Here is a 21373-nt window from a genome sequence, read left to right as displayed (position 1 = left end):
TCTCCCTGATAGCCACAAACTTTTTGTTGGTGCTTTATTTATTGAAAAATAATGATACTTAGTGTCCTTAACACCTAGAATACCATACTACAAAAAGAAGACATTCAATAAACATTTCTTATATGAAAGAATTAATGGATAAGTGATTGAAACAACACAACCATTCAGTTTTTCCTTGTGTTCCTAGTACCAGGTTAGAATTAAGAGCCATGATCTGCACTGTCCTCAAGATATGCTCAAAACAACTACTTTGAAACACAGATAATGGATACATCTAACTCTGCAATTTAAAGTTAAGCATCTTTTGCAAAATCCTAGAGCAAGTCAGTCTGTAGGTGATAGTTTAAATATATAATGTATTATGCAGTTATATACACTGATACTGTAAATCTATATTGTCATACATGAAAAATTTCCATAATATTTTGTTAAAGGAAAATTGTGATCATAAAGGTTGTATGTAGTCATTTTTCTTTGGGGAATGGAATAGAAAGGAGGAAAGAAATACAACATTTGAGGATATACACTAGCATATTATCAGAAGTTATCTTTGAGTAATAGAGTCATTTTACTGTTTTTCTTTTTCTTTTCACAGATTACAAATTTTGGAATGGAGCTATGTTAATTAGAAACAAGTAGAGAAATGAAAGCTTGATACTGAAAGTTCTCATGGCTTTCTCCTGTCTGGACTACTATTTTCCTCTTTAAACTTTGTTGAAGGGGGTAGCCAGCTAACAGGGCTTTATCCTTTAACTGAAAAAGATACTCTGTTTTAATTTTTTCTTCATTTGTAATTCATGCTGGACTCTCACCCTCCCCCACTTATACATTTTCTACTTTCTGCTTTCAGAGGAAGGGGTTAGAAGTCGATACATAATTCTCTAGGGATCTGAGAGTTAAGAAATTCACCTCTTCTCTCTGTCTACCTTATTGCTATAGGAATGCCTGTTTTTCTTGTCAGTTTCATAGTTCCCCCTCTCAAAAATAAATAAATAAATAAATAAATAAATAAACATCCTCCCCCAAAATAAAAATAATAATAAAGTGACAATAACTTTCCCAGAAACTTTTTTTTTTTTTTGAATCTGTACTTGTCGGGGCACCTGAGTGGCTCAGTCAGTTAAACTTCTGACTCTTGGTTTCCGCTCAGGTCGTGATCTCATGAGTTTGAGTCCCACATCAGGCTCTGGGCTGACAGTGAAGAGCCTGCTGGGATGTTCTCTCTCTCTCTCTCCCTCTCTCCCAAGCTCATGCTCATTTCTCTTTCTCAAAATAAACAAACTTAAAAAAATTCATACTTGTCAAAGCAAAATCTGATGGTGCCAGAGAAATAATTCATCTCTAAATAAATTTTGAGAACCCAGCTTGTGTGAACAGTGATCAAGAAAACAACTACTGTCTGTTCCTTTCAAATGAATAGATTTGTTTACAAGTCCTTTTTCATTTTAAAACAATGTGAAAGTCTATTGATGTTTTCATCCCTTATATTTAATTAACTAGTGAGATCTCATATTAACTAATGAATATTCTCTGAGAGGCATATTTTCCCCTGTTCATCATTTCTCTGTAAAATCTGCTTTTCTTCCCTCTCCATACTTGACTTTTTTCCCTTTTCCCACACAATTTTAACATTTATTTTCATATCAATAACTCATTTTTCAAAATGTTTAATCATTTTTGAATGAGAGAGCTTGAGTTGGGGAGTGGCAGAGAGACAGGACCAAGGATCCAGAGAAGGCTCTGAGCTGACAACAGTGAGCCAGATGCAGGGCTTGAACTCACAAATCATGAGATCATGACCTGAGCTGAAGTCAAATGCTCAACCGACGGAGCCACCCAGGTGCCCCAATGAGTCATTTTTATTGACCACACATTTGTCTTTCTCGAGGAGTGAAGCACTTTGCTGTTCATCATTTGCATCTATTTGACTAACTAGGTAATAAACGAGACTAGAATATCAGAGACTGACAACAATAAAGGACTTTTTCTTGTTCAGAATATATATTCTGAGGAGAGAGAGAGACTATGACTGTACTACAAATGGTCTTCACTTCAATACCCAAGCTGATGGGGATGGAACAGGCTTTATCTCGAACATGGCTGGGCTTGAATTAGAAGGAACATGGTGTAACACAAGCTAGTTCTTAAAATCTCTGCCTGAAGATGACACACGTTACTAGAACTCACATTGTATTACCAAAGTAAGTCAAATGACCACTTTCAAGTTCAAGAAGATAGGGATATATAATATTGCACAGAAAAAAAACACAATAATTTTAATGGTTTCATATGTATTTGAATCATATATATTTTATATGTCATATATATAAGGTATGATATCTCATAAATATCATATATATTCTTCAAAGCTAGAATTTTTAATGTAGACAGCACCGTACATTTGGGCACTAAAATAAAATAAGAGAGAAGGTGGGGCTTAGGAAAAGTGAATCAGAGAGGGAGTGTTCAAGGAGGTGAGGCTGGCTAGGATTTTTAAGGGGAATCAATAGGTCATGGGCAAAAGCAGAGGAAAAGGAGGCATGGGCTTTCCCAGGCTAAGAGTAAGGAGGGTTTCAGGGCATGTGACCTCTAGGTTATGAACGTTTGGTGGTTGGGTTGGTTAGTGAAGGAAATGGGACTGGTAAAGACTCAAAGTTGAGCAGTATGTTTCACATAGAAAGAAAAGAGAACCACAATAATCTTTTGTGTAATGGGTTAACATGATTTTAAAATAGCACTATGATGTATGTACCCAATGTCAAGTGGGTCTGGGCAGTGGAGTTAAGGTGCTCCTTAAGCAGTCAGGTGCCTTCCAGCAAGCTCTGTGTTTGTGTGCTGTATGTGTTTCTACACACGTGATGTATATTTGGAATTTTGTGGGAGATAACTACCACTGAGTGACTTCCACAGCTATAAAAATATGTATCTGCCCAAGTTGAAGTTTTAAGAAGTAGAAGCTGATTCAGGGTAACTCAAGCCTAAAATAATTTATTGTGAATATTTGGGGCAGGGGCTCCTGGGGGGCTCAGTCAGTTAAGTGTCTGACTCTTGACTTTAACTTAGCTCACGATCTCACGATTCATGTGTTTGAGACCTGAGTTGGGCTCTGCACTGACTGTGTGGCACCTGCTTGGTACTCTCTCTCTCTCTCTCTCTCTCTCTCTCTGCACACCCCCACTCTCAATAAATAAATAAATAAACTTTAAATATATATATATTGGGCAGCTCAAGTCACTAGATAGGGCTAGAAAGCCAGGTTTGGCTAGAGAGAGAGGAGAAAAGACCCAAACCTCGTCTCAAACCTGGTGTGATATGGAATATTGTGCCTTTACTACCGCCAGTAGAGAGCAGCCACGTAGGCCCTGGGGGGTTGCTGCATTTTGCTTCTGAGACAAAGACCAGCACACTTGTGTCTGAGTGCTGGAGCCAAAGGTGCTGCCTGTGTCCAACCTCAGGAGAATCTAGATAAGAGAGTATATGGCATCTCTCTCTTTAGAGTCAGACAGTCTCCCCCATGTCCCATCAGACCCCAAAAGCACGGAAACCCAATACCGAAAGAGGTGTAGATGCTGATTAGCCAAAAAGAGTGAAAATCCCCATAAAAGCAGAAAGAAATAAATTACTGATATGAAAAAAAAAATTGGAAAAATGAGTGTTATTGACAGATGGCAAGGGAAGGCTTGAAATTAGGTTTGGGCAAGTGTGTGCTAGGAGCTAGGAAGATACCCACACTTGAGCGGCAAGAAATCATGACTTGCGGAGTCGAGAGAAGAGAATCCACATTCTTGTCTTGGCATCTGTGGTCTTCAGCAAGGTGTAGTCTAGGAACCTCAGTAAGTCAGAGTGAACAATGTTAGTATGAAGATCAAAGAATCTGGAGAGACTCTGTTATGCCATCTACCATAAGGCAAGTACTCAAGAAACACTACCCAGCCACCTACTCTCCACAAAGCCTCGGGTTAAAAGCAGTGAGGAAAGTCAGTGCAAAGATTTCCATGTCGTTCCAACATTTAATGTCCGGAGCCTCTCAGGAGACAAGGATTGGTAAAGAAACGATAAGAACATAAAGATTAGAAGTCAGTTGTGCTATTGATAAGGGATAGAACCCTCCTGGAATCTGGCTGGATCACGTTGTTTCCTTTGACTGTATCTGGTTTTCTCTCAAGCAAGATGTTGAAGACACACTGTTTCCTGAACAGTCTTAGTGCGCAAGTCCTTCTGGGTGTATTCCCCAGACTTTCTTCTGCTTCATCACCATTTCTTTCCAAGTAAATCTGCATTTCATTCAGCCTCGCCTTCTTCTTTCCTCTGAATTCCTTCCAGAAGGAAAAAAATAGAAAGCAGGCACTTTAAAGGTAATTTCAGTTAAAAAACATGAGGAGACACAAAAGGTCTACAAAAGGGCCCTGATTCAAATATAATGATAAATGTTAGCATCATCCTCTTGCAAGACAATAGAAAGGGTTGTTTGACCTTCCTAAAGGCATTTCAATTCAGATCGTTTGAAAACACAGGCAAAGTAAAATATAAATGAAGGCAGATAGTTTCCAGGTTGCAGACCATGACCTACATCTGGGGTTTCTGATCTTCTGTGCCTCCTCTTGCCTCTGTGAAAACACAGAGAGGGTGGAAGTCTCAAGGTGAAGAGCTTCTGGTTTGGACTCAAGCAGCTTTACATTTCATCTATCATTCATATTGATACCGCACAAGGTATTATTTGAAAACAGAGTTCTGTGGTGAAAAAGGAAGTCTAGTTTGTGATTCTCTCTTCTGCAGTCTTGCAAGACTGTCTCATCAGATTGATTATAAGGGAAACCTACACTTTCCCACTCCCCAAACACTGCCACATGTACTCTCATATTACTCTCTCAAGAATTTAGTGAGGAAGGACTACCACTTGGGTATTTGTGACCAAGAATACGACTACTTACAATTTTCATTCAACAGAATAAAACTTTATCATCTATTTAAAAAGGTTAAAGGGAGGTTAGTGTGGTCTTCACAGTCAGTGTTTCTACTGAGTCCATAATGGGCCCATTCTTCTTGGAAAAGCAAAGATTTGGAATGGGAAAATGAAATGTGAAGTCAGAGTGCTCTGGGGACATGGCCCTCACTGAGATCTCAGCAGTCACCAGATTCCTGGTTAGAAAGATCCACCGGAATTCTTTTCTCGCTATAATCTTGTAATTCACAACCTAAGCATGTTCTAGTAAATAGAGGTGCTTCCATGGCTTTCCTGTTTCCCGCACTTCTATCAGCACATCTGAGAAGAGTTATGGGCTCTGATATTAAAAGATCAAATGATATATCAATTGTGTTTTCTCCTACGTCTTGATGTAATGAAGAAAAAAACATGTCTCCAGAATTGGCTATTTCATTCTCAGTCTCACCAATTATTTAAAAGTGTCATTTATATACAGACCCTGCAGCTATATCAGTGCAGCTGGAACTTAATCTAATCCATTTACTTATTTCGATTAACATTCAGTGAACACTTGAAATGTCCTGCCTTTACCACAGGTGTTCTGAAGTCGTGGGGGAATTGGGACTTTGCAACCAATCCTAGCAAGTGTGGACAACATAAGCAATAAACATTGGAAAATGGGATAATGCAAAAATGTCAGTGCCACCTGCAGTCATCTAATATCCAACACGCCGGTTGAGATTCACAAAGAGTTTTTGCTCTTAAGAGACATATCCTTTGGAAAAATCTATGTGCTAGTTTATGTAGACTTATTTTAGCACTAGAGAGTTAAAATATATGCACTGGAATCTTATTACTATGAATCTTATTATTACTAGTCATAATCGTATGGGATAAGTTTGTTATCTCTCTTAGCCTCAATTTTGTTACCATCTGGTGGGCTGAGTTGCTTTATGGCATTTTTGTGAAGAATAAGATAAGGTATATAAAACATGCAGCACTGGGGTGCCTGGGTAGCTCAGTCGGTGGGGCGTCTGACTTCAGGTCATGATCTCACAGTTTGTGAGTTCGAGCTCTGCATCGGCCTCTGTGCTGACAGCTCGGAGCCTGGAGCCTGCTTCGGATTCTGTGTCTCCCTCTCTGTCTGACCCTCCCCGTCTTACACTCTGTCTCTGTCTCTGTCTCTGTCTCTATCTCTCTCTCTCAAAAATAAATAAACATTAAAAAATTTAAAAAATAATAATAAAATAAAATAAAACATGCAGCACAATGCCTGGTGTGGAAGAACTATTCGGTAATGCTTGGTGTAGGGACAACAATGGTGATGATGACGATGACGATGATGATGATGATGATAACAATGCTACCTGTTATTGCATCTCTTTCAAGTGAATGTGAAAAGAAGACAGTTTAGCAGTGGAGGAAACAGAGGAGTGAGATATTAGCTACTTACTGATAACAAAAATCACTTTGATCATCAGGTTTTCATCAAAGATCGCCACAACTTGGATTCCATTTTAGAGGGGTTTCGATTACACAGTACTTGATTAGATGCAAAGGGATACTGATCACAATAACTCTGGGGGCCCGGCTGAGGGACATACAACTAGACCCCAAGCAAGAAGAGATCTTAGCAAAGTTGAAGAGGATGAAGTAGGTGTATGGCAGATACACACAGACACGTACACACACATTCCATATATAATATAACATATATTACAAATTTGACAATCATGCTGTTTTTCAATGCTCAGTTACTATGGATGAGGCACTGTGCTAAATATTTTGTGTGCAAAATTGCAATTAATCCTTGTACATTCTTTCCACAAAGGAACTGGAAATCACGTTCCTAGCCCAGCTGTGAGAGATAGACAGCCCTTGTGCAGGAATCAGCAGAGGAGCTGGTATAGACAGGACAGAGGCTTGAACAGAGAAAGGAGTCTCCAAAGCAGAGGCTGTGAGCATCCATCTCACACAGACACCTTGTAGGTAAGAATTGTGCCTCCCACTTGGTTTGAAATATTTCTGCCACATTCCACAAAATGAGTAGCAGAAAGCCCATGTACTTTATTCATTCATAAATATGGAACTTAAGGACTTTGTTTCCCTCTCAGGAGAAGAATATATCAGGCTGGCACGAGGGCAGAGAGGCCTGGGGTGGAGGAAGGACTCCAAGCAGTGGCTGAGCTGCCTTGAGGAGACAGAGGCAAAGAACTGCCCCTTGCCTTGCTTGCCTTTGGGGGAATTATGAGGGCAGGAATCGTACTTAGAATCGTCTTCTCTACCATGGCCACCTGATACCTGGCTACTTCTCTGCCTTCCTCTCTTGCCAGGCCTACTGTCATATTCTCCACCAGCCTACTTTCAGAGTATGGTGTGCTGGGTTCCCTGGCCCACAGTTGCCCTGCACAGGCTATTAACTCTGCTCAAGACACTCTTCCCGTCCCACTGTACCCGGCGAACTCGGTTCTATCTTATTTCATTTTCATTAAATCTAAGTACAAAACACATCCTTAGTTTGTTAACTGAACTCTGAAATGTCATCTCTGTTTTACAAATGAGAATTATGAGATAATGAGAGGTTAAGCAACTTGGTCAGCAAGACAGGTGCTAAAAGTGACAGAGCCAGGATGCAAACCAGGCAGGGTGATGACAGAACCCATGCTCCTGACCGTGGTGTCATCTTGCCACCCAGTGACAGTCACGTATTGGGGCTCTTCCTACATTCCTCAAATCAGATACAGCCATCCCACCAGATCTCAGAGGGCATGTGAAGCCATTGGATAAACATGGTGCCACCCACTTGACCACCACCATTTGACAGGAAAATGTGGAATTGCCTATGGAGTAAAATAAACTATACTTTGTTAAAAGAAATGCATATATTAAATAGCTGAATGCAAATGTATCCCCTTTATGAGGAACCTAATACGATACCTTGTGTTTGCTGCTTTATCGTTTATTTCAAAAATAGTTTCAAAATTCCTAAACCTGTAATTTCACCCAGGCATTTGTTTTTAGCATACACAGAACTATTGCAACTGATTTCAATTAATCACTTAGCCTTAGCACCTTTGCCTGACATGAGAACCTCTATCATCTAACCCACTCTTGTCTGTCTGAGTTCCATCCTACTGGTAGCTATTCAGTTCACTTTGTTTTAGTCAGTTGAGCCCTGCATGTGGCATACTCATTCCTACCTTCGGGACTTGGCTCATGTCTGTCTCCCTGGAACATTGTCTTTCTCCAACCTGATAAACCCTACTCTTCTATTAGAACCTCTACAAAGCCCCCTCCTACTCTAACACTGAAACCTATGTGCTTTATTGAACCTTGTGTGGGATTGTCAAGAGCTGCAATTTTATTTCCTTTCCTCCTCTGCTATTTACTTTAATTAACTTGAAGATCCCCAAATCTTGATTCTAAAACATTCATGTTTTTTTTTCTATCACCGATAACACCTTTGCATATGACAGTTCGTCAAGAAATATTTTTGACTGCTTAATAAACAAACAAGTGAAAAGCATCCGCTGGCTTTATCTCATCAGTGTCTTTCCTTTATCTAAAGCAGGGGCGATGGTTTTGGAAGAGTGGCCAGGAGAATCGGGAGTTTTCCAATCCTGTCCCTGACACTCATTACGGTCTCTGTGAGGAGATATTGAGAATTAAACTCCCGGAATTTCAGATGAGATAGTTCAGAGAGGACCTGAATCACGGATGAGTGGATTTCTGCATTTATTCATTTGAAATAAACTCTGACGAATTTTCTCATTCCTTCTAAAAATATCAGTTGGGCTATTCCCATGTCAATCACTGCGCTAGGGTTGGAGATACAAAAGTAAACATGGTATGTTCATTGCTCCGAAGATTTTACAGAATAATAGACCTAAGGAACTCAAATATTTCTCTGGTACAGCATTAGGGCCAGAGCAATAAACCTCAGAGTTAGGGGGGACATAATGGATTAGCTCAGTGGATAGGGGATGCTATGAGTATTTGATGGACAGATGGAGACATCCCAGAACCCAGCTGTGGATCCCCAGCACTATCACACAGGTTTCCTCCGAAGCCGAAGAAACAGAAACAACAACCCTTTGTTGGTTCTTTGCTCATGCCTGCTCCGAATCAATGCCTACAGAGGGCACATCACCAAGTGAGATTTTTAGGTCTGTATTCAGGAAGACAACCCACTTTTGTCCGTTGGGATTTGTCTTTTTTGCCGTTATAAAGGGTGACCAGAAGAATTTACCTGCACACCTAATATCTGTCCCCAACAAAAACTAGAAGGAATAATGAGCAGGCAAGAAAGATGGCCAGAGGAAAGGGGTTTCATTCACCTCTCTGTGGAGCTCAGAGTAGCAGATACAGATCTCCAGGCTCTGTTGGAATCTGCAGGGACAAAGGGCAATCTGATATAAATCCAAGAGTGATCCACTCTACCCAGACCCTCCCCTTGCCATCTCCCTGGAGTTTGGTACTCCTGTTGCCTCCATGAGAACTCCTTTCTCAGAGGAATCACTCCTCCACTCCCACCCGCCCCACCCCCACCCCGCCCGCTCCAAAAGGGATTCAGACAGGAGAGGAAGTCAGAGTTCCTTGACAATGAAGGACAACAGTAGCTTTTCCCTTACAACCCACAGGATATTAGTTGTGCGATGACTGGAAGTTAAATCTCTGAGTTACTGCTCCTGGATGAAATGTTTAATGGTGTTGCCCAGGAAATGTCAGGACATCAGCTCAGCCTCCAGGCAGGTACAGACTCTTCTTGCCAAGAGTGCTTTTAGTTCCACTTCCACCCCCACAGTGAGCATGACAAACAAATCAAGGTGGAGAGAATGCTGCTGTCAGAGCAAATATGGGCTCCTGGGGCCCAGGAGGGACTGACCCAGAAAGGCAACCTCATACTGGCATTTTCATTAACAAAGAGGAGGCCAGCGTCTGGCACAACTGAATGAGGGAAACTAAGTGATAAAGACTTGGAGACTGCATTTTGAGAAAGTATAAAAACAGACTGAGGCTTAGCAATAAGCATTCTGAAGCAGTAGGGCCATGAAGGAAGGAAATGATGTCCCAGAACAGACAAAGCAATGTGTAAGTCCTGGAAAAGTATCAAAGACTATCCCTATAAGGATTCGCACTGAAAGTGGATTATTACCAGTGTGGAGATGAGGAAGCCAAAAGAATGGATGTACAGAACCCACCAATATTCAGATACAGAAACATTGGTGGAGCCAATGGTGGTCTATGCCGACCATGAGTGTGTGTTCACACATTCTCAAAAAAATTATTGGTCATTTTCATAAAATTCTAATCTACAGAACAATTCTTCAACTACATAAACCTATTAGGGTTAAAAGGCAAATTTCCACATTGAGCAAAAAATGCCCACTTAAACCAAGAACTTAATGCTACCAGATAGGATGCATGTTACTTTTGTATATGCAGTAGTTTGCAAAGGTACTCTCCCTGAACTGTAACATGTGTAACTGAAGGCAAGTAGGAATGAAGGTCATACCTAGAAGCACATGGTTAGATATTAACCTCTTATTTATTCATTTTTTTTGCCCCATCTAAACTACATACCACCAAAGATGAATGCCAAATGCATAACAAATTTTCGTTGCTTTAACATAGTTTAATTATCAGTTGAGCAAGTTATGAATAAACTACAGAGTGATATCAGTTGAAATTAAAACATTGTTTCAAATAATACTACATAACTTCAAAACAAACCCAGGTTACACTTGTGAAATAATTCACTCTTGGAGGACAAAATGAAAGAAAATTTTCATTGGTTCAATTAAGCACAAAAGGCATGCAGAATCTCAAACATGGAGTATTTGGGATTCTATGTCAATGTAATGAGACGATTGAAGAGCTTTTTCTATCCTTGGATAAATAATTCATTTTTAGTGATTGGTAAAATTGACTTTTAGAATAAATATGGGTCTGAAAGAGCCACAAGTGCTTTTGCCAAAGTTTATCTATATCCAAACCATAAAACTGCCTTGAATCGGCCATTATTATAGCGAGTGGTTCACTTGACCTCACTCTGCCTTCTGAACAGCAGGGTAAGCTGTACAAGCAAGGTGGTTTGAAATAGCTCAAATGCCACTAAACATAAGCTCTCAAGATACTGCTGCAATAAACATGACTATTATTTTTGCTTACTTTTATTTCACTTCAGGCTATCTTTGTCTAAATCTGTCCTTCATCCTGAATTATACCGCACATATCACCTTCAGAAATGTCACTAAGTTTAAACTGTTAAAGTTGTTGCTTGTAAAAGTACATAAGGTAAAGTAACAGATTCTTTTTTTTTTCTTTTGCCAAGTCACGATAGAACTAAAACATAATCAAAATGGAATTCTTTCATGAAGTTTTAGTTCATATTTAATCACCAACTTACCCAAGAAAAAATTAAGACTTTAAGTCCCAACTATTAGGTACTAAATGGGGAATAACATATGCCTACCTCTGTTTTCAGGGACTGCTATCACTTAGGTCCAATGACCTTTTCTTTGGAAGGATTGTACCACACAAAGAAAAATTTCAAAACTAGTAAGAAGGACAGCTTAACCCTGCAAGAAAGTTGCTAAAATTCTCATATTTACATCCACATGGACACATTGTATACCAACACAGAAAAACACAGAGCCATAATGGCGTGAGTTTTGGCAAAAATGGAACACTATCTCTATAGTGTTTTTGAAATCAATTTTATGTTTAAAGTGTCAGGAAGAAGGGAAGTCCTGTTTAACTGAGAGCATGCACCATCTCCGACTTGCCCCTTTGCTTTATTAATAAACATTCCAGTCTAAATTTGATGTTAGAAGTCTAGGCCAAGAAAACCTGTCTAAGACTCTTGGTGAATACCAGAGTTTATCTGAACCTAATTCACAAAGATGGCAAAATGATGTGACTGACAGCAGTTGGCTTGGGATTGTGTAATATGTGATTTAATTATCAAAGGGGGCTGCATACCTCCAAGTTCAAATAAACAGAATTAAAAATAAGCATTCGTCTTGAAAATGCAAAGGAAAGAAAACTTTAGAAGTAGATGATATCTCATTTGAAAGGAAAACGCAAGGACTAATGCTAATAGCTTTTACAAAAAAAAAAAAAAATTAAATCTCTTTTTGAAGAGATTTATGGAGAGGATTGTTAGAAATCTGAGCTTTTTTCAAAGAGAAATTCCTTCTCAAGAGCTTCGTTTTCCTACATTGGGGACAGAAATCATCATGACTGCCAGGTACCCAAAAGTGAAGACCCCAAGTAAACACATTCTCAGTCTGAGGAAATATCTGTGAATCCATTTTAAGAAAGATCAGAAAATCATTAAATTCCCCCAGGCCTGTGATAGGGATGACTATCCAGCAACATGAGCAAAAAGAGGACTCAAGCCTTTAGTTAGCTATAGGAAGAAGGATGATGTAGAGTTCAAGGACTATACACACCTGAAGACAGGCATATACCCCATACATTTGTGACCTCCATAAAGAAGGAAACATACATTTGCTCTAGTTTGGGTCTCTTGGGAATACAAAGAAACTATATCTTATTCCAATAATCCTTGGCCAACAGTACCTTGGGATCCATAACTTTAAACACACAGACACACATTAGCAATGAAATAGGAAAGATGTGGTGCCAACAAATGTTTTCAGCAACAACCCATGCTGAAGATGGGTTGGAACAGGCATTTCCACTGAAGATGTCTCCTCTATAATAGTAAAAGTAATTTGTCAAGCATTTTCATCCTGTTCCAGATATATAGATGAAATATCCATTACTTATATATCTGATATTCTAATTGAGATTATTAGAGGTGAGAATATGCACCTAATTACTTCTTTTATCAGTTTTAAATGGTCTAGTTATGGATTGCTAATCATTTTTTTAAGTTTCTATCTTTTTGCTGTTACATAGGAAGGAGCCAGCATTCGAAATATGTATTTCATTTTAAACTGAGCAAATCTCATTTCTTTTTTCAGGAAGTCTGGATGGTATAATGGCTAAAGTTCAGACTCTGAGTGCAACAAACAAACCTGTAAAGTCGATGGATTTTTGAGCTAGATTTTGAGCCTATTTAAGCTTCAGTTTCCTCATCTATGGAATGGAGCTAACAATGTTTATCCCACAGGACTATTGAGAGAGTTAAATAAGGTAATAGCATTTAGCACTAAGTGGCCACATGGGGTAAAGACCACTGTTTGTGTTTTTTTTTTTTTTTTTACCTCATGTATTCTAAGAACCTGGAGAAGTGCCTGGGAGAGATCATTGTTACTCAACAAATATTTGTTAAATACATTAACGTGTGATTATCCTGATGAGCTCTGATATTGGGAAGAATTTCACCCATCAGCAGCTAGAATTTCCATTTCTCATCTTACAAACAATATCATCAAATCATCCTCAAAATTTATATAGCTCATCCTCCTTCCTCCAACATGACTTCACCCAAACCACCAAAGATAAGTACACATATTCTATCTTTAAAATATTCCTCAAGAGGAAGCTCCCCAATCTGTGTAGAACCAAAACCTCTTCCTCTGTTTGGCTATAAGTTATCTGCTTCTGCAACTACTTTTCTTATTCCTCCTCTGCCATCTCTGTCACTTTCTTACCCACATCCCTTTAGAACTGCTCTGTATATATTGCTTTTTCTTGTCAAACTCATGTTGAAAGGTAGTCTTTGTGATTTGTTCCCATAAAGCCAATGGGGACTTTTGGATGCCATAAGCCAGCCTGCAGCCATGAAATATCTTGTCCTAGGATCTACATAAAGGTCAGCCCTACAAACTATCTATTGCCCATAAACAGGATTCTGGCAAGGTTGGGTTCCATTTGGAAATGGTTCTCTCAAATAGTATTAATTATCTTCTTTTGAAGTGTTCAGGAATAGATCCTATCTATCCCGGTAGGGGGAAAAGTTCACATGTAAAATGATGACTGTTGTAAACTACTGTTTCTTTTGTTCTAATAGAAAATTGTTTTGTTCCTGTGAATTGGCTAAAAATGGCAACAAGTGTATATAAAATTTTAAATGTCTTCTTTTCTCTCTTGTAGATATTTAGGATAGTGTTATAGCTTTGATTAAGACATCTTTAGTTTTAGTAACATCTATATTTTCTTTCCTAATAGACCCAAGACATCAAAATTAAAACTTTATATGTAGATGTTTCTGCCATTAAGCCTGGCTTTTGTTATAGTAACATGCAAAATACTGATATTAAAGATATCATAACAATATGGAAAGAGAATTATGACAAAAAATGCTACAGCGTTTTTTTTCTGTAAGTGTTCTTTCCTGATATGTGATATTTAAATGAAAATGAAATATAAATATAGATTTCTCAGGTTGCAGAAATTTTCCCAGTGTACTTAAAATGATTTTTGAAATAATATGCACTCACAACCTTTTAATTAGATGACCCTAAACTTTCTGATCAAGTCAAAGGGAAATATTTCTGACTATCCCAACAGAAAAATGGCGAATATGCAATAGGCAGGCTGTCTTGACAAAAGACAGGCTGACAAAACAAAGTACAGATTTCATTCAACTTGGTATTCTGGTGCGTATTTTGCTGACCTAGAGAATTACTTACAATGATACTGAAACAGGATAGCAATGCTGCAAAGAATTCACTGGAGAATGGTAAATATCATCAGGAAAATCTCAGATCTCATTCCTTCATTCCATTCATTCTATCTCTATACAGAAATCTGTATCCATGGGAACCTCTATCCCTATCAGGAAGTGTGCATTTGATACCAAAAAGGGTAAGAATGTTTTCTGGAATAGAAACAAGATAAAAAAAGAAAAGAAAAAATAAGGAAGTAAGGAAGGAAGCTGCTGGGAATTAAAATTTATAATTTTAATGCTATAGAATATATTGACCAATTTATATGTGGGATAGACACCTAAGGAGATGAGAAATGAGAGTGGGATATTTTGGGGGCATGGACCAAGAGGAATGGATGTTAACTGGGCATAATTGGCTGGGATGAACATCCCTGACTGTATCAGTCTGGGAGAGAACCATCAGCAGTTAATGGGAGGATCCCTAGCCCAGGGATGGATGGTGAAAAGACCACACTGAAAGTCAAGGTGTAGAAAGTCACTAAAAATACTTCTGGTAGTGTCTTTTCAACCACTCATTACTGAATGTGAGGAGCACTAATTATTGCGTTTGAGGCTCAAATTGGGCACTTATCTACATGTCCGTGATTTTATCTTCCTGTATTATGACTTGGAAACTGTTCTCCTTTGAAGCTGGTAAGTGAATGCCAGACTGAAAAAGCCTTTCTATGTAGCTATGGAGTCCTTAGCCCTTACACAGAAGGCATTTTATGGGGAACATATGTTATACTGATATTGATAAGTTAAGAGGTATGTGAAGGCCAGAAGTCATAATTAAGCATATTATATTTTTTAATATTCATTGTTTTCACTCATGTTCTAAGACAAACAGAAAGTAGATCGTTAACAAATTACCTTAGCAATTCAGGGTTTGAATTCTTCTCCTGACTCCTTCATTGAGTTGTACCCAGAAACTCCATTAGGAACACATATTTTAATCTAATTATTTCCACTTGTGATAAATAAAATGGAGACATTTATATTTGTCATTCTTCCTGCTTGATAAAAACCTTCCCGTGTTTCTAATTAAAAGAATATTTGGTGTATTATGATTTCATGGGTATTTTTTAAGTTATCATTATGATTCTAGTCTGATGTTTGACTATGATGCTGGCAACTAAGTAAAATGGAACTATCCTTGTAGGTGGTATAAACCCCCTCCTCCCTCTCAAGGATTTTTTTTCCTACATAAATTAGCATAAATCAATTTCACTAAAAGAAAAAGGTGAGTTTGAGTTTTGATTAGCAGGTTAAAGCAAATGTATCATTGGAAGAAGCACCAAAATCTGTGATGCAATTTTAAAAGGTGCATGGATGGGCCACCAACCCAACACTCTCGTTAAGAAATTTCTACCATTTCCCTGCAGAAGAGCTTAAATATAAACACATACGTACATTCTTATTTCCTGATAAATTTCATTTAACTATGCTTTATAGTACAAAGTTTTGTTAATGCATTTGCTGCTAGTCGTTCTTGTGTATAAGCACTTATTAGTGGTTTTGAGTCCAACTAAGTCTCAAAATGTTGCCTACTACGGGAATTCACTCAGCTGGACAGATGTCTTTCTCACCTCTATGCATCTCTTTCTTATTATACCTTTGAGTGCTACAGTGGACTTTACTCCTGGGGCATTCTCCAAGTTATTTTTTTACATTAAGTTTTGTATAACTGCAATTCGCTTTGAGCTAAGCTGGAAATCAATCTACTTTGAAGGAGAGGCCAGTTCACACCTCATGTGGGATAAAATGTCATTTTTTTCAAGACGTAGAGGTTATTTGGTAATTGTATAATTTCCAGTTATTTCTGTTCTTTTGGCATCAATACTGCATTCTAAACTCCAACTGCGGAAAGCTGACATAGGATCAAACAGACATTAGATTTTATAAATGAGACTTATGATTTTGAGCTAGTTGTTTGGTGTTTAAAAAAAATCTATTTTCCCAACTAAATTATAAACTCACCCTTTTATCTAAGATAACAACGGTCATAGATGTCACTCTTGTAATATCTAACCTTAGAACAGAAAGCAATGGTAGCATTTCAACGAAAGGAACTCCCTTTTTTGCCTTCTTATCTAGATGGTCCTGGAAAATAGAATTATCTGGATTCCCTAATTCCTTTTTGCATTGCTTTCTCTTTTATGGAGTGGACTCTGTCTGGAATAATTATTGTGGGCCAGTGCAGAGTGCAAGGCAGGAAGGACCTATGGCTTTCACCTCCTGGGATGTTTATATGCTGAGCCAAGGCAACTCAGCATTTTGGAAGAATAAAATAATTCATTACAATAAAAAGTGAACACTTTCCATATAATTGATAATTATCTATGAAATAAATCCTTTTCCCATACCATTTTGCCAAAGGTAACACACACATGATACTCTCGGCTTTGTGCATTCTTATGTTTCACACATTCTTTTATCCAAACTGGTCCTTCTGGCATCAACTGATGTTGCATGTTTGAATTTTACTTCATCAAATTAAGATAATTGTTGAAACAACTCATTAATGGCAGTATGTACAAAGTGAAGTTAAAATTACAGCATAATTTTGATAAAATAGAATAGGGAATACATGTTTATAATGTTGTGAAGGAGAATTCTATGTGTGAGAAAAGTGAAACTTAACTTCTGCAAAGAGGGAGGGGAGGATAGAGGGAGGGGGCAATGCACTGGACTCTAAGACTATTATGAAGTCCTTCATGAACTTAACTAAGGATAAGTACAGCGATTGAAGTCATAAAATGACCTCAACGACTTTTATTTTAAATCATGTTATCAAAATCACTCCAGCTTCTTTGCCATTAACTCTACTTTATAGTTCAATGATATACTTGATGCAGTTATATTTTACTCGATGCCAAAATGTTTTTCAAAGTGGCCTTTTCCTTTTAATTACAATTGCAAGCTAATACAAATGGATTTTTAGAGTCAGGCAGAACTCCTTCTACTTCTGTTATCATGACTCACTCAGGAATATAGATAGGTGTCTCATTTCCCCAACGAGTGATAACTTTTCTGCCATATACTATTGTGGAGGACCCATTTAAATCTAATACTCAATGTGCAGAACTTCTGAACACCATGGAAGCTTAAAAGGTACACTTGTGGCATCAAAATTCACTGTAATCTTTATAATGTTAAAAAAAATACTTCATTAATAATCAAGGCTGAACTTGACTGCTGAGCTTGATTAGTTTCTGAGGTTACCCTAATCAATTGACATTAGATACAGGTGAATCACAGAGATTCACAGATGTCTGTCAGATTGGGTCAGATAAAGAAAATACGGAGATCAAATGGGAAAGCATTTTATGAAGTCTTTTGCTTTCATTGAAAACCAAGTCAAGAGCTCCTGTCAAAGCTCTAATTCAAAATGATAAGGTGAGTGTACTTAAGTTGTTACAGATGAACAGGACTCCCTAGAGTCTCCTATGTTCACTCGGTAATAAGTGTAAGATACTGTCTACAGTAGGAAAGGTTAAATGACACCTAAAGGGTTCATTCATTTAACAAGCATATATTGATTACTTATTAGGTGCTGGCCATACAGAGATGACAATGACATGATCCCAAATATATGTTGCTTCCAATGTTTTACACTATCTGTGCATTAAATTCTAAAAGTTAGTGAACTTACAGAACTAATCAAGTGTAAAAGTAAAGCAGTGTGTTTAGCCAGGACTTTGTAATATGGACACCAGAGTAGAAGAGTGGTTTCAGTAGACATGTCTTCCTCTAAATTCACTCATGACTTGCACTGGGTGGATTTTTTTCTTTGCTGAGCCTCGTCTGACAGCTGCACAAGTTTCCTCTGGCTTCTCTCTTTTAATCAAGGGCTTTTTTGCAGGAGCCTTCATTCTCCACATCACAACTGGGTGCCGAGGCCCAGTAGGACTCTGAATTCGGATGATCTTGGTTGAGGCAATGTAAGACATTTTCACTGTTTGCACTACAGCATTCATTAAATTTTTGGCCGCTTGGATCAGGGAGGTGACGCTGTCCAACTGCAGGGGGAAGAAAAGAGCTATTATTCAAGAGTGCAATCAGGAATTTAAAGAGATTTAATGTTATGGACAGGAATACTCCATTTTGTTTTTACCCCAGAAATAAATAAATCCCTATTTTGTGTATCTATGTAAATTATCTACATTAATCTATATACTTATTTATCATTTATGTATTTATCTGATGCATAAATATATTCATAGTCTATCTCCTAAAATGATATTTTAAAGAGATTAATTTCCATCTCTTGGTGTCAATGAGATGGATTCTATAACTTCTATATAATATTGTAAGATCCAAATGGCCGCTGCTTTCTTTGTAATGGATCTCCTTATTTCCAGGGGTAATTCTGAGCCCTTTCTATAGAAGATGACTATCCACAATAAAAGCTATATTACGGATAAGTAACTTTCTGAGAACAACAACTGAAAATTCTTCCTTTTAGGGAATTTACAGTTTAAGATAAATATCATACACACATACAGGTGTACATGTGCATGTATACCATTCACTTTCATGAATATTTCCCAAATAATTCTACCTAAAAATGTCTCTTTTTTAAACACAGAACCTGTAAACCTATCATGCAGTGTGTTAAAGTAGATAAAGCCAAGGCTTTTCAGTCAAATAAAGTTGGGTTTAAATTCCAGGTCTGCCTTAGAACTTGGGCAAATCATTTAACCATTTCCATCCTAGTTTTCTCAGATATTTAATAGAAGAAAAAATGCTTATTAAAGTTAAATAATATGTGCCAAGAACCTAATATAGTGATTTCCAGATAGCTGATTGCTGTTGAATACATTTCCTTGTTTCTTTCTATTTATTTGTTTACTTAGAGAGAGAGAGAGAGAGAGAGAGAGAGAGAGAGCAGGGGAGGACCAGAGAGGGATGGAGAGAGAGAATCCCAAGCATGCTCCTCACCACCAGCACAGAGCCCAACACGGGGCTTGAACTCACAAATTGTGTGATCATGACCTGAGTCAAAATCAAGAGTCAGGCATTTTACTAACTGAGCCACCCAGGTGCCCCATTTCCTTTGTTTCTTATGAAGATTGAGAAAATTGTTTAATTGAAAAGATGCATTAATGAAATTACTAAAACAAGTTTTCCCCCACACGGTTTTGTTTTTAATTGTTATGGTTTTTAATTTTATGTTCACAAACATAATCTCAGGGGTAAATGGAGTGATAGCCCTAGAATCCTGCAAAACACCTTAGAGCTAAGCCAAGTTGGTTCATTTTTATACAACTAATGCCTCTTCCATTATTTCAGTTTGGCAGATTGTCATCCACAGCCAACTCATCCAAGAAGATGTGCCTCCACTGTCACCTCTCTGTGATGTGTGCTGTCAGGGCTGAGACTCAAACACCAGCTCTGTGGTTGCTAAAATGCATCAGCAGTTGCATGGCTTGAGTATTCTACCTTTGCAGCTTGAGGAGTCTCATCTCACACACAGAATAAATGAGTGAAGGAAAGTAGTAAGCTGAGGTTATGTGCCTGGGGCAGTGGTCTAGCTGGCTGTTTCCTAGGAAGAAAATTTAATTAGCTCCATTGTATGCCAAGCCTGAGATCCTTGAAAAGGTAACACCAAATATGTAATTTGAGAGGCAGTAGTACTTGGCAACTACACATCTTTAAGTCATTTCACTTATTGAAGCCAGAAATGTAAAATCTGTACATGTGGCAGGAATGGCAAATGCTTTGCAAACATTAAACAGGATCTCATGAAGCACTCACATCTATTTCAGAAGAATCTGCACACAACTTAAAAAAATAAAAGCCACTAGATTTTGAATAGAATACCACCCTTCATTACTAGTGTTCCTCTATGAATGGATTGTAGGCTAAAATATGTCCTTCAATAATTAGCAGTTTTTATTCAAAACTTTGGGGAGCCAGTTAGATCCTGAAAATAATTTCCAATCTCACCATAGGAAGAAGAAAGTTTTTTTCTAAATGATGAATTAACATGACTAGTATTGAGGATAGTCGGTAGTATTCTCTCTCAAACATTAATATTTGGTTTACTCCAAGGGCTCTGCACTACCCTACAGTCTTCCATGGCAGAAGGCTCTAGAGACCTGCTATCATTTAGGATTTCACCAGTGGCTTTGGCTTTTCTACCCTCTTCTCCTTTTGACTTTGTAATCTTGTCATGTGTAGATTGTATTTATTTCATTTCCTTTTGATTTTCCACACAAGTGATATATATTAACCAGTAGCCTAGAGAGGATGTTTAAGTTCAATCCATGCCTTAAAATGGAGAAATGGGCTTGTCTTCTTTCCTCATTGAATGAGCAAAGTGCTGTCTGTGCCATTGTGATCTCCAATGCTGGCCTCTGACAAAGCCTTTTATTTTCAAATCCTAAATGGCTGTTGTAAAACTTCTCCTCTGGGTGACTCAGAAAAACTGTAGGACAAATTATCCCCCTAGGAGAGCATGAAGACTAGTTTTGCAGACAGATTAGTACAATTGCTACAAGAATACTGTTATTTCATGATGAAAGCTTGTAAGGCATTTTATAAGGATTTTGAAGTCTCAGAAAGCTATGTGTGCTATGCATCATTCTGCTATTAGCCAAATCACTGGCTACACAAGCAAGAGGCACAGACAAGCCTAACAAATGGTAGGAAATTTTGTTTGAGGCCAAGCAGTGGCTCAGGCCTACTCATAGAGAGTAACTGCACAATTTCCTGTCTGCAAAACCTTTTTATGTCTTTTCATCCAGATCCACTTTGATGAAAAATCCTTCCAGGGAAGTACTCAATAGAACCTTCTTTGTGAAAACACAGGCAAATTT

General features: G+C 38.1%; 1 protein-coding gene across 3 annotated transcripts in view; it reads right to left on the bottom strand.

The window, feature by feature from the left end:
• Positions 1-10548: 10548 nt before the first annotated feature.
• The window catches only part of CTNNA3 (catenin alpha 3), a 1784170-nt gene continuing 1773345 nt past the window's right edge, over positions 10549-21373 (bottom strand). For all 3 annotated transcript variants that reach the window (XM_078434311.2, XM_078434309.2, XM_078434310.2), the window contains one exon: positions 10549-18571. In XM_078434311.2, the coding sequence (XP_078290437.1) occupies positions 18284-18571 (288 nt within the window). In that variant the 3' untranslated portion in view covers positions 10549-18283. The remainder of the gene's footprint in view (positions 18572-21373) is intronic.

Source organism: Panthera onca, chromosome D2 (genome assembly GCF_046562875.1).
Source record: "Panthera onca isolate mPanOnc1 chromosome D2, mPanOnc1 haplotype 2, whole genome shotgun sequence".
NCBI classification, from domain to species: domain Eukaryota; kingdom Metazoa; phylum Chordata; class Mammalia; order Carnivora; family Felidae; genus Panthera; species Panthera onca.
This window is presented reverse-complemented; position numbering and strand designations above follow the sequence as displayed.